The sequence below is a fragment of the Rhincodon typus genome, chromosome 22 (assembly GCF_021869965.1).
Source record: "Rhincodon typus isolate 14 chromosome 22, sRhiTyp1.1, whole genome shotgun sequence".
Lineage (NCBI taxonomy): Eukaryota > Metazoa > Chordata > Chondrichthyes > Orectolobiformes > Rhincodontidae > Rhincodon > Rhincodon typus.
The window spans coordinates 47,598,149-47,613,013 of record NC_063353.1 but is presented as its reverse complement, the minus strand read 5'-3'; the positions used below and the strand labels follow the sequence as shown (position 1 = coordinate 47,613,013).

Here is a 14,865-nt window from a genome sequence, read left to right as displayed (position 1 = left end):
ATGCTGCTTGGCCTGCTGTGTTCATCCAGCCCTGCACCTTGTTGTCTTGGAAAATGGACCACATAGGAAATCTGTCAGTGCTCAACAACTGCATAAAATTGAAATGTATAACTCCTTCAGTGTTAAAATCACTCAACATTCACGTAGACGTAAGTGTAAAGAGTGAGACAAATTTGTGCCATGTGGCACGATGGGATAATGGTTCAGTTTACAGTGATTGTGCTCTCTAATGATTCTGCAGAGTGTTGTACACTGTTTCAAATGTTACAAATTTCTGTGTGTTTGGTTTTAAGACTTTCCCACACAGTGAACCACTGGTTGGCTGTTCATCACAGAAGAGATATTCTGTATTAAAGAAGGAAAAAAAGAGGTGATCTTAATGTGAAAAAAAATGCATGCTTACTAAAAAAAAAACAAACAGGCTATTCAAGTGAGGCATGTGATTCAAATTATAGATTTCATAATCCAAAGACTCATGGAATTATTGCCTTTATTAATTGAGGCATTAAATGCATGAGCAAAAGAAGTTATGACAGAGCTGTACATAATTATAGTTAGGCTGCAGCTGGAGTACCATGTGTAGTTCTGGTCACCACACTATTGGAAGTATGTGACTTCACTAGAGAAGGTTCAGATGATATTCACCAGGATGTTGCCTGGAAAAGAGTATTTCGGCTATGAAGAGAGACTAGGTAGGCTGGTGTTATTTTCCTTACTACAGCATAGGATAAGTGGGGACCTGATTGAGATATATATAGGGGCATAGACAGGAAGAGACTTTTCCCCTTGGTAGAGGGGTCAATAATGGGTGAAGGCAAGTTTTATAGTAAGATACGAGTTTAGAGGGGATTTAAGGCAAGACTTTTTCACCCACAGGGTGATGATATCTGGAACTCCTGTCTAAAAGGTGGTAGAGGCAGGAACTGACAAAACATTGTACTAGTATTTAGAATAACATCTGAAATGCAGTAGCATACAAGGCTATAGGCCAAGTGCTAGGAAATGGGATTAGAACAGATATTTGATGACCAGTGTGGACAAAAAGGACATTTTCTCATGTAGTAAAAACTCAATTACACGTCTGCCCGTTAGAATATATTCATCACTATTCACAAACAGTATCAACTTTAAACATTAACTCAAGAAAGTATCAGAAGGCCTTGAAAAACATTATTTTCATGCCAAGTCCAATTTTAGATGCTGATAGACTTGCATGTATTTCAAGTTTCAACTGTTTTTGATGTGATAATTTGTTTTATTCATCTTTGGAACGTGGGTGTTGCTGGCTGTGCCAGCATTTCTTGCCTGTCCCTAGCTGCCCTTGAGAAGGTGGTGGTAAGCTGCCTTCTTGAACCACTGCTACAGGTCGACCCACAATGCCCTTAGGGAGGGAATTCCAGGATTTTGACCTAACGATAGTGAAGGAACAGTGATATATTTCCAAATCAGGAATGAGTAGCTTAGAGGGAACTTGGACGTGTTGGTGGTGTTCCCATGTATCTGCTGCCGTTGTCCTTCTAAATGGAAGTGGTCATGGGTCTGGAAGATGCTGTCTAAGAATTTTTAGTGAAATTCTGCAGTGCATCTTTTAGGATGCTACTAAGCATCAGTGGTAGAGGGAGTGGATGTTGTGGATGTGGTACCAATCAAGCAGGATGCTGTCAAGTTTCTTGAATGTGGTTGGAGCTGCACCCATCCAGGCAAGTGGGGAGTATTCCCTGTAGATAGTGTACGGACTTTAGGGAGTCAGGAGAGGGCTTACTCACCACAATATTCCTAGCCTCTAACCTGTTGTTGTAGCCACTGTGTCCATCCAAGTTTCTGGTCAATGGTAACCCAGGATATCGATAGTGGGAGAATTTAGTGATACTAACACAATTTAACGTCAAGGGTTGGTGGTTAGATTATCTTTTGTTGGAGATGGTCATTGTCTGGCAGTTGTGTATAAACTTGCTGCTTGTCAGCCCAAGCCACATCCAAAATAACTTTGCTACAAACTGTTAGGAATACAAGGTCATAAACTGAAGAACCACTTCTATACAACTGCATTATTTTCAAGACATACCAACATGAGTAATTTGCACAGGAATCTGCAGAGCAGCCACTGGACTGTTGGGGACACTGTTGTTTTCCTCCATTTGAGCTAATCGAACCCGCAGATGCTGAACAGAGGATGAATTTGAATTGCGTGAACTCGATCCAGTTTGACACTCGGGTAATTGGTGCACTGGGATGTGTGGTTGTTTTAGGGTCTCTACCAATTGTCTCAAACTGTCTACCAATTCTGCCACAGAAAACAGAAAAAAAAACCCAGTAGAACTGGAAGACTGGAAAGTAGGTTACATATGTCACAAATTCAGGTGGTCATTAGCAAGAGAAGTATGTACAAATTGATGCAGGTAACCGGTATTTAAAATATATCACCTACTATATAAAAAGGCATTTAGCAGAGCAAAAACATACGTATTCTGCAGATATGTTGTCAATTTTTAAGACTAGAGGGCAAAATATGTTCTGAATTCCTTATTTCTGACTGAAAAGCAAGAGATGAACCATATAGTATATACATGGCTTGATCTTCATTGCTGAATAAAAACAATAAAACTTTCCAACATAAATGAGCTAAATAAGAATACATGTTCAGCTGTTACATCACTGAACAGCTAATGATATCCACATTTCATCAAATACGATTGCAGTTAGATAGAAATCAGAAGTACCTAGCAACCAAAATATTATATTTAGCAATTAGTCTTTGTCATACAACTTCTTTTGTTACTTTTTGCAGCTAACATCCTGAAACTATTCCAATTTAAAAAACATGCAATATGGTGTAAAACTGATGCTAATGTTTATTCGTTATGGATAATATGATGGCAAAAGTCAATGGCGCATTGGTGGAAACGTTGTACCTGCAAATGTCAAATCTTTATGATTTGTAACCTGCCGCTTGATGGTCCACCATTTACTTCTCAGCCACTGTGGAGATCGGACACTACTCCAGCCTTCTGCCATGATATCCCAGTTAATCTCACTTTCATCCTCTGCATTGAGTTCTGCGATTCTACACCAAATAATTAAAATATCATATTATTACATGCAGCAGTTTATAAAGAAGCAGAATGGTATCAAAACTAAGCAGTGTGAGAGGCACTGTCTCTTGATCCACCATCTTGATATACGTAAACCAATGGAAGTATAATTCAAAAGTAGTGCTGTCTAAAAATCTGTAACTTCAAAAGGAATGAATATTTTACAGTCAACATATTGTATATAGATAAAATGTAATGTGTTCAGCTCTTAGCTAACTCAAAGTGCCGCCGACTATTTAATGGTAGTCAGTCCCACTCCTGGACAGTACTTTTAACAATAAAGGAAACTTACTGGACTGTGGTATCTTTTAAATATTGATAATCAATTGGTGATGACTAGTAATTTCTTCAGCGATTAGATTGGAATAATTTCCTTTCAACAACTTTGTTCTATTTCACCTATGGTATGGTGTCGGTGCACTCATTAATCCATTGTAAGATCCAAGTTATAAGTCTTCTCTATAAATCTTCCATTGTTGTAATTCAATTCCACATCAGAAGGCATGACTAAATTACATTCTGAATATTTGGTTTCAGACCAATTTAATCAATTAATTCCTTGGAACCAATAAACGGAAGTTTACAGACTGCCAGTATTGGGTTTGATAAGACAACAAAAACCAAAAGAACTGTGGATGCTGCAAGTCAGGAACAAAAACAGAACTGTGGAAGGGTCACTGGACTCGAAACGTTAATACTGATTTTTTTCTTCAGATGCTGCCAGACCTGCTGAGCTTTTCCAGCAACTTCTGTTTTTGATAAGACAATGCCGTAACAGGTATTAACAGTAGCCATAGAACCATGCAACAATATAGCTTTATAACATGGGAGGTATTTCATCAAATGTGTCAATGCTTGTTCATTATTAGAGTAATACCAAATTAATCCCACTCTGTTATCTTTCCTCATTTCAAATACTTACTAAAACTGTGTCCTCTGGTTCCAGATTAATTTATGGATAGAAAAAATTTCTCTCTATCCACTTTGTCCAGATCCATCATGATTTTGAAAATTTCTAACAAATCTCCTCTCAGCCTTCTCCTCTTCAAGAAAAACAGTCCCAACTTCTCCAATCTTTGAGATAGATAGGTTCTTGATTGCCAAGGTGATCAAGGGTTATAGGGAGAAAGCAGGAGAATGGGGTTTGAGAAACTTATCAGCCATGATTGAATGGCAGAGCAGACTTGATGGGCCAAATGGGCTAATTTCTGCTCCTACATCTTATGGACTTTTGTCAGAATTGTTTTCCAACCCTGAAACCATTCTCATAAACCTTTTCTGCAGGCTTCACAGTACATTCAGCACTGTACACAACACTCTAGACAGGGTCTAACTTGTGTCTTACACAACTTCATCATAACCCCCGTTTCTTGTACCCTATAACCCCCTTTACGAAGCTTGGAATAGTGTACACTTTATTAACAGTTTACTCTCTACCTGCCCTGCCACATTTAATGACTTATGTACAAATACACTCAAGTGTCCCTGCACAATCTTTATTTTATACTGTTCTTTACACCAAAGTGCATCACCTCACTCTTCATCAAATTGGACTTCATCTACCACCCATTCACTTACACGCCAAAGACTTCATACAGTTCTACACTGTCCTCCTTTACAGTTTACAATTCTCTCAAGTTGTTATCCACATTCTGTGGGGTCTTCTACTCAAAGAAATTGGCTGAACCCCAAGAAGAAAGTCATGATTTGCATAGATAGAAAGCTTCTCTATTGTCATTTGCATTAGGTAATTAAATGGATACAGTATTAGATTTGTAAACTTAGCAAAATGTGCTTTATGGGTTTTTGATTGCAGGTTGCTTGCTTTCCCCTATTGGAACTTGCACTCACAGCAACGGAATTAGTATACCTTAAAATTAAGTTTATTTCATCATCTTTGCTCCATTCTGTCCCTCCACTCTGCTTCCAGTTGAGGTAATTTAGCCACTTGGAACGACATTGCTTTTCAGAACGGGTGCCGACCCGTTCAGCGACTGCAGCCCAAGAAACACCCTGAGTGACAATGTCACCGGGATCTGTGGCAGTTAATTCATGGACCACCTCTGCAAGTCGTTTTTCTTCATCTACCGTCCATTTACCTGAAAAATGAGATGCAACAAAATGTTTGTGCAATTTGAGCAACTATGGCTCCCTGGACATTAGCTACGGATGCCTTTTCACACATGCCACGGCAAGAATGAGAAAGGAAAATGAGAAATGCATTCATAATGGCCTTAGAACCACAGTTGGGTTAAATTTAAAACAATCCCAATTTTCTCAGAACAACATTAAACAGCAAATATTCTGGAATAAGAATTGCAATGACAAAATGTTCTGAGCTAGGAATAAGGTGCTTCAATGTACCAAGTTAAATTTTGTGCGAAAGTGATTCTTCAATAGTGTAACGCAATGTCTCAGCCATACCACAGAGGCCAACACTTACAACAAAAAAATGGAGGAACATGTTTATGAACAAATGAGTAATTAAAATTGATATCAATGAAAGTACTTTAATACACTGCTTGCCAACTATTTTAAGAATAAAATTGGCAAAGACCTGACACACACAAGCTATGCCTCTTAGCCTTGGAGTGATGCACAGGGAACCAAATAAAGATAAGTTTTGAATGAAAGAAAGGTGTTCCACAAGATTAATCCAAGAGAATAAACTGTGTATGTTCCACTTCAGTACAACTGTGTGTTTTGTGGTGATTTAATCATGTTACAGTCAAGTCTGTATTCTAAATTAAAGACATCCAGAACTTAAACAATGTAAGAAGCGTATAACATAAGAATTCAAAGATAAACAAAACACAATCAGAATAGGTTTTATACTCTTGGAAAATGATGCAACCTTTTGTAAAAATGATAAATCAAGAACAATAATAGCAAACATTATTAGATATAAAATAAATGTGGAATATCTGTTAAAGATAAACATGTAGAAATTGCCCTTAACTTTAAGTGCTCTAAGTGATTTCTAGGCTTCCATTCATTCTACCCTCTTGATGCATTATGATGCTTGATTGTAATTCATGATCGCTTCCTCCATTCTGCAGAATCTGAAGAAGATTTTTCTTTTACATTTGCTTTTTAATTAAACAATTGTAAAACCACAACTTTGCATAGTTTTAAAAAATGTTGCTATAGCAGATTTGTAATCAGATTCCTATTCGTTTTGAACCTGATGGGGATGAATCTTTAGATCAAGTGCTAATGTGATTAATGTGGAAAGCAAAATTTCAACAGGCGGGACTACAGTGAGAAAGCCAAAGCCTTCATTTAAAGGCGAGCTGTCAAAATCTTGTTTTCCACATTCTAGGTTTTTATATATTCCTTCAATTTTTTTTCTAACAGGTAATGATACACGGTGACGCCATTTTATCTAATTCAGAATAATCATCTCCATTTACAATGAGGATGTCTAAACAATGTATGCCTTCTTCTCTGCATAGTTTATGTTAACATAGGGTTTTCTGACACACAGGCCACAATCAATCAGTGAAGATAGGTAACTATATCTCCTCCACAATAACACTCGACACCGGAGCTACCCCCCCCACCCAGGATGTGTCCTCAGCCCTCTATTGTACTTACTTTACACCTATGACTGTGTTGCCAAATTCCAAACGAACGCCATCTACAAGTTCGCTGACAACACCACCGTAGTGGGACAGATATTTAACAACGACGAGTCAAATTACAGAAGGAGATAGAGGGCTTAGTGATGTGGTGCAATGAAAACAATTTGTCTCTCAACATCAGCAAAACTAAAGAATTGCTCATTTACTTCAGAAAGAAAAGGAGGAGAACATGCCCCCATCTATGTCAATGGAACTGAGGTTGAGAAAGTGGAGAGCATCAAGTTCCTCAGAGTGATGACAACCGACAATCTGTCCTGGACTTCCCACATAGATGCGACAGTCAAGAAGGCATTACAACGTCTCTTCTTCCTTAGGCAGCTCAGGAAATTTGGCATGTCTGTAAAGGACCCTCACCAACGTCTACAGATGCACCATTGAAAGCATACTGTCTGGTGCACAATGGCCTGGTATGGCAACTGCTCTGCCCAGCCCAGACAATCATGGAAGCCAATCTTCCATCCATGGCCTCTATTTACACGGCTCACTGCCGCAGAAAGGCTACCAACATCCTCAAAAGACCCATCACACCCTGGTAATGCTTTCCTGCAACCTTTTCTGTGAGGCAGACAATACAGATATAGCTTCTTCCTGGCTGTAGTCAGACTGTTGAATGGACTCTCCAGCCTCAAATAATGCTGAATTTGCTCATGTTGATTTCGCCTCATGCATGCCCTGTGAAATGTAACCTATATGCCTCTCAGTCTTTGATTTGTACATCCTTTTCTGACTGTGATCTGCCTGTACTGCTCGTAAACAAAGCTTTTCACTGTATTTTGGTACACGAGACAAAAAATAAAATCAATCACTAGCACAACAAAGCAGCTTTACTGACATAACAACTGTATAATACAAAGGAATTTAGACACAGGATTTAAAATAGTATAGCTTCAGGCTCTACCTGTGTTGCAAGTGTCTTTCATCAATCTGCACCGGTCTTTTACTGAAGAAGCACTCCTTCCCAGAGCAGCCCCTATAGTTGCCCAATCATTACCATGCTTCAAACGTAGCCTAAATAATAAGCAAAACACATGTTAAACATTTCTTTACCTTACAGGTAACATTAAGAAATACACAATAAAATAAAAATCCTCAATAAATTTACAACTAACATTTCAATAGCAGTTTGACAGCCATGGAGAGTTTCAGAATAGTAAACTAATTTTTGATACACTAAATGTATTAAACTATTCCTTCCCTATTTTATGAGTGAGTGACAAATCTAGGTGATTAATTGCAATTCAGTTCATAAAATAATGATATAATTTTAGGTCACTGTGTGAAAACAGTGCCATTGTGTTCAACGTAACATTCTAAAGATTTCCTAAACAGTGACATACAGAATTATAATTAAAAATAATCCAATATTTAATTATATACTTTTATAACAGGCTATCAAAATATACATCTTTTAAATCAGTTAAAGTTTTATTTATATCTCATCCAAAGCCACAAATCAATTTGATTCTTAATAGCTTCTCCAAATTGTCCTCAGCAAAACAGAGCAGAGTTGTTTCATTTCCAACACTGAAACTGTCAATTGTTTTTTTGTTAGCATATGCACAACATGTTTGGCATAATAGTATTCAATTGTTCTCAGTTTAATCCAAAATATTCAGTTCCTGCTACCTAGCAATTAAGCACGTGCAGTCGATGGACACATCACAGAGTCCATGTCACCTCACGGAGAGCACCAGCCATGCTTCAGTTGGTAGCAGTCTCATCTCTCACTTTACGTGCTAAGGTCCTATGTTAGGGATCCAGTACAATGTCCAGGTTGACTTTGTTGTTATTCCTCAACAAACATCACTTCAGAGTAAATTATATAGTCATTATAACATTGTTGTTTGCAAACCCGTCCCAAGTTGTTATATAGGAAGCATAACAGCCAAATTACACAATGATTATACTTCAAAAGGTACATCTTTGGCTATAAACCACTATGGAGTTGTGAAAATACAAGGTGTGTAAATGCAAGACTTTCTTTATAACAACAATAAAACAATAAGCATGGAAGATAAGCTTTAATTACAGTTCAGATTATGAAGCCATCACATTGATAAACTACAATTACAATTATTTTCTAGCTTAATCAGGAAATATATGAGTGCTGTTTCAAAGGGATGGTCGATGGCCTCTGTTGCCCTCAGCCAGAAGGATATGGGCCTAGTGCAGGGAAATGGGTTTAGCGTGGAAGGACAATTTGGTGAGCATGGATCCAATTGGGCCGAAATGCCTGTTCTGTGCTGTAGGACTCTATGACTCTATGTAGAAACTTGGGCAATTCGTTCACATAATTGGACAACGCCCAACTTAATTGTTTGAAAAATTTGAATGCTGGACTCGATTTTAACTTGTCCCATCAGAGACAGCAGCAAACAGACAATTTGCTTAGTAAGCTGACAGTGTGTAGATAGTGGGAAAACAGCAGCAGATCACACCATGCCATGCCAGCTAACAAGGCAATTACATCAGAGGAGACCAGAGAAAGTTCTTTTGCAACAGGAAATTTTAGTCTGACAGGAGATGTTCAGGGTAGACTGGATGAAAATTTAAAATGATTATTGTAACAAAGCAGAGCAAAATACTTACTCCTTAAGTTTTTCAATTTCCTGTGGTGTATACCTGACAATAAGAAAAGTTCAGAATGGTTAAGAAAACCAATCATCTTCATATTAAAATATCACATCAAATTATAAAATATAAACTGTTCATACTTTCCAACATGGTTTCTATTGTCATACATTCGAAGTACTCGTCTATAGACTGCAAACAACGGCCGATTAAGACCTCTCGCTATGGTTCGGTAGAAATCTTTTCTTTCATCTTTCGACATTTCGAATATGACCTCCGTGGCATCACTTAGTCCATGTATCTACAGAAAGACCAGGGAACAAGGGGCAAACAATTATTTCAGTGTTCCAATAGAATGCATTATTCAGAAGTTCCAATTGCCATAATTATAATAGTTTAGATTGTAAATATGCTGGCATTCTTCCTTTACATAATAAACTGCAATTATATAGTGCTAATAAGAAATTGAAGATTTTGAGAGTGAACAGGGAGGTGCACAGCGCCAGGATGTGAATTCAGAAATATGGGCATAGATGGTTGAAAGCTGCTGAAATGATAGGATGGGATGTACAAAAATCTGGGAACGTGTACATGAATCCAAGACAATGGACCAAAGAGATTTGCAGCTCGAGCTGGGCTGGAACAAGTCAGAAAGAATAGAAGGGATAAGGCGCCTGACGACTGAAGTTTTCAAAGTCAAACACATACATTGATAATATCTAACAAAGTAGATAGGGAGGGTAGAGATTTAAAGTGATTTATAAAGTAAAGGTGATGTGAGAAAACATTTTCACACAATGAGCGTTTTAGGTCATTTCACTTCCTGGAAGTACGAGTGAGGCAGGGTCAATCATAACATTCAAGAAAGCATTAGATGATTAGTTAAATGCAAATAATGCCCAGGGTTATAAGGAAACAGCAGGAGAAAGGCACTAAATCATGGTGCTCATTCAGAAAGCTGGTGAACAACAATGGGCTGATATGTCTCCTTCTGCACTGTAAAACATCTGAGATTCTGCAAATGAGAATTGCATTGGCAGATGGTTCAGCATGTAAAGAAAACGGAGAATAAACAGGTGACATGACCAAGTAACAGGACAGGATGGCAATAAAAGAGAAGGGACAGAGAGAGGTCAAGAGGAAGGAAAGGTCATTAAAACAACGGTCTCAGGTAATAATCAAATTATTTTCATTATTTCTCACCTGTAGATAGTTTTCAATATTGCTCATTAAAATGTCTATTTCTTCCTTTGACCACATTCCCTGCTTCCATTTGTGGCCTGTTGAAGAAAATGTATGCTTTCAATAATATTTAAATGGCTCTGCAGTGGACAATAATTCATAGATTCAAATTAGCAATTTCTCATTTCCAATTTCCAGTCTTGTCAATGCAACCGGTAAAACACGAGAAAAGCAAAATCTAAAAGGCAATACACAGAGGCTCTTCTTGGGTACCTCTCAGCAGGCTGTTCACAAGCAAGGGCTTGGCAGGTGGCTGTAAATAACTCGCTGTTACTCTGACATGGCGCTGCTAGATACAGATAGACCTGAAAAGTGCCTCAGAGGTCAATTACTTTCAAATAAATACATCAAATATTAGTAACTATTGTACAAACGCTTAGTGCAAGCTGAAACAGTGCAGTCATACATTGCAGAAGCATCATTTTCCTCATTTTATACAGCCTGGGTTGAAAAATTACATACAGACCCAGAATTCCCATGTATATTGTAACAAAGTAAACAAGTTAGCAGATTAACATGCCATTCTCCCTTTCCGGCCTCATTTTTCTATTTAAGTATCTCTATTATGTAGGTTCAAGTTCTACTCCAGAGCTGGAGCAGTACTGAGGAAATGTTGTACTGTTCGAAGTACCGTCTTTCAGATGAAAATGTTAAACTGAGGTTCCATATGACATATTGGATGGGTGTAAGACATCTCATGCACTATTTCAAAGACATGCAGAGGAGTTATCAGTGATATTAGAAATCAATGTTTATCCCTCAGTCAATCTGAACATTAACTCACCGTTATTTGAGAGTTTGATGTGTGCAAATTGGCTGCAGCATTGCCTACACTACAAGAGTGATGACACGTCAGGTGGTTGTGAAGAGTGCTATTTAAATACAAGCTTTGCTTACTAATTAAGCAAAACTTTTAAATAGACACACCATTCAGGAATTATTGAATAATTCTATCTGTTCCAAACTAATAGGGCACTGCAACTTCTAATGGAAAATCAAATAGCTATGATTGAAGGTGCAAGCAAAATAAAAAGGAATCACTTCTTTCAGTAAAACGAATAATGTGTTGAAATAATAGCCGATAGAACAAATAACACAGTAAAGAAGGTACGATTTCTATAAGGACTTTTTCAAACCAGAAAATGATGAAAGCAGCTGTAAGCTGCAAGGGAATAGTGATTATTATGTCCCTTTATTTTGAGGTAGCTCAAGAGTTTATTTAAAGGAACTGGGACTCTCAAGGGGTTTGCATAATCACAGACTCAAAAGCTTTGAGAACTCTCTGCCTTGAAAATACTCGCAGACTTTTGGAAAGATTAAAAAAAATATCATTTTACAGGCTGTCTGGGGCAGCAAGTAACACTGCACTCTCATCTTTGGAATGATTGCTGTAAAAGTTTTAAAGAAATTATTTTGGTCCAAATTCAATTTCTATGCACAAGGCCCAGGATAAAACTTGCTAATCTTATGCAGCCAGGTTTCAAAATCATCAGCTTCTTTCCCTAATATAAAGAAATGAGCTATGGGGAAAGGCTGGAAAAGTAGACATTCTTCAATGTCTAAACACTAAAGTTAAAAGAATCAAAAACAAATTGCTGGAAAATCTCAGCAGGTCTGGCAGCATCTTAAGAAAGAAACCAGAGTTAATGCTTTGAGTCTAGTGACCCTTCTTCAGCACTGGACCCGAAATGTTAATTCTGATTTCTCTCCACAGATGCTGCCAGGCCTGCTGAGATTTTCCAGCAATTTCTGGGTTTTTTTTAAGATTTCCAACATCCGCAGTTCTTTTGGTTTTTTGTCTAAAGTTAAACGGAGATTCACTGAGCAATCCAACACAACAGTGTACAAGAAACATCATGAAACACCAGAAGATGCAAAATGTTTGGTTTTGTTTGGGGTGTCATAACCATCAATTTTGATTTTTAGTTTTATTCATTCATGGGTTGAGGGCGTCGCTGGCTAGGCAGCACTTATTGCCCATCCCTAATCGCCCAGAGGGCAGTTGAGAGTCAACCACACTGCTGTGGGTCTGGAGTCACATGTAGGCCAAACCAGGTAAGGATGGCAGTTTTCTTCCCTAAAAGGACATTAATGAAACAGATGGATTTTTCCGACAATCGCCGATGGATTCACAGTCATCATTAGACTGTTAATTCCAGATTTTTATTGAATTTAAATTCCACCATCTGCCGTGGTGGGATTTGAACCTGGGTCTCTAGAACATTATCTGGGTCTCTGGGTTAACAGTCCAGCAATAATACCACTAGGCCATCGTCTCCCCCAGAAAAGTGTAAATTTACATTTCATATTATATATTTGGTGAGGAGCTAACATTCATGAAGACATACAGGACCATGATTATAACAGCATATTGTCAAATAACTTGCCTCAAATCTTAATAAGATGAAAGAACTTTAAACATCAGATTTTTTTTACCATTTTTCATTTTCACAATTATTTTATTAACTCAGTGAATTATACTTGTTAAGATTAATATCACAAACAGGACATTCCATATTGGGAACTTGATAATCCTCTGACCTTTGTTCTGTAGCGTATCCTTATCTTCTTTCGTTGTAAACCAGGCTTGACTAACAGGATCCAAATCTTCATTGTTTTGGGGAGAAATACCATCCATGTGATCTTCATTGTGCAGAACCTACATGCAAAATTGAAATAAAGAAAGAACATAAATTTTTTTAGTATCATTTTAAGACCTCAGGATGTGAAAAACACTCCAAAGGGTAAACTCTGTTTTGAAGTTGGGAAACGTGGCAGTGGATAGGTGTACAAGGCCATGCAGATAAGATAGATGACCAAAACTAAAATCAGAAAATGCTGGAGAAACTCTACAGGTCTAGTAGCAGGTCCACTTCTCTCTCCATAGATGCTGCCAGACTTACTGAATTTCACCAGCATGTTCTCTTTTTATTTTAAATTTCCAGCATCTGCAGTAGTTTCCTTTAAGATAAATGACAAGATTCTTGACCTGTGCTGCTCAAGGGCTAAATGTATGCCATGGTATCAAGATAATTCCATTGCTCTTTAAGTTTGAACTGAATGGGTGGATGAAGCCTCTGTTTAATCAAAAGACAGTCGATCTAGAATGCCTGTGCAGGCTGTGTGCTGAGGTCTAATTTGGGAGTGGAACTCATCACTCAGAAATAAGAGGGTAAGATATGGCAACCAGGTTCTAGGGAGTGTGGCTGACCAAAAAGACCGTGGAGTGGAGGTTCACAGTTCCTTGAAAGTGGAGACACAGGCAGATAGGATAGTGAAGAAGGCATTTGGTATGCTTTCCTTTATTGGTCAGTGCATTGAGTATAGGAATTGGGAGGTCATGTTGCAGCTGTATAGGACATTGGTTAGGCCACTACTGGAATACTGTGTGCAATTCTGGTCTCCCTGTTATAGTAGGGATGCTGCGAAACTTTAAAGGGTTCAGAAAAGATTTATAAGGATATTACCAGGGTTGGAGGGTTAAAGCTATAAGGAGAGGCTGAATAGACTGGGGCTATTTTCCCTGGAGTGGAAACCGAGGTGTGACCTTATAGAGATATATAAAATCATGACAGGAATAGATAGGGTAAATAGACAAGATTTTTTCCCCAGGGTGGGGGATTCCAAAACTAGAGGGCATAGGTTTAATGTGAGAGGGGAAAGATATGAAAGGGACCTAAGGGGCAACTTTTTCATGCAGAGGGTGGTGCATGTATGGAATGTGCAGCCAGAGGAAGTGGTACAATTACATATTTAAAAAGGCATCTGGATGGGTATATGAATAGGAAGAGTTTAGAGGGACATGGGCTGAATACTGGCAAAAGGGACTAGATTTATTTAAGATAGCAGGTTAACATGGATGAGTTGAACTGAAGGGTCTGTTTCCATGCTGTATATCTCTATGACTCTAAATAAAAGGGAACAAAGCTAAAATTTCTTTGTCAGAGGGTGAAATGGTCTTTAAAAGGTAGTTTGCTTGCCACTTTTTGTTTCTTTCAAGTCTATGGATGATTTGTGACCAGCAGGGATTTAGAACTGAACAATGCAGCCCTAAGTGTCTGTCTTCAGCCATAATAACTACAATCTGTGGCACTTATTCTTCAAATTAGCTAGATTTTTAAAAACGATCACTTTCTGCACCATCATAGAATTCAAACTTATGTCAAATGAAGTATTAAGTAAAAATTGTTTATCTTTTTGTCCCACAGTGTATACTGAGTACTAATCATTTCTAACTTTGAAATAGGAGCAAAGGCAAGTGATGATAAAGGAGATGGATGTTCACTTAAAAGAGTTTAAAGTTTAATTGAATAACT

At 37.9% G+C, this 14,865-nt stretch overlaps 1 protein-coding gene across 1 annotated transcript in view; it reads right to left on the bottom strand.

The window, feature by feature from the left end:
- dmtf1 (cyclin D binding myb-like transcription factor 1) overlaps positions 1–14,865 on the bottom strand; it is a 68,665-nt gene that overhangs the window by 23,917 nt on the left and 29,883 nt on the right. Inside the window, exons 2-10 of the mRNA XM_048610013.1 lie at positions 13,091–13,208; positions 10,511–10,587; positions 9,451–9,608; positions 9,326–9,358; positions 7,635–7,744; positions 4,963–5,191; positions 2,913–3,064; positions 2,066–2,284; positions 269–345 (exon numbers count right to left, since the gene is read on the bottom strand). Coding sequence (XP_048465970.1) covers positions 269–345; positions 2,066–2,284; positions 2,913–3,064; positions 4,963–5,191; positions 7,635–7,744; positions 9,326–9,358; positions 9,451–9,608; positions 10,511–10,587; positions 13,091–13,208 — 1,173 coding nt within the window. The remainder of the gene's footprint in view (positions 1–268; positions 346–2,065; positions 2,285–2,912; positions 3,065–4,962; positions 5,192–7,634; positions 7,745–9,325; positions 9,359–9,450; positions 9,609–10,510; positions 10,588–13,090; positions 13,209–14,865) is intronic.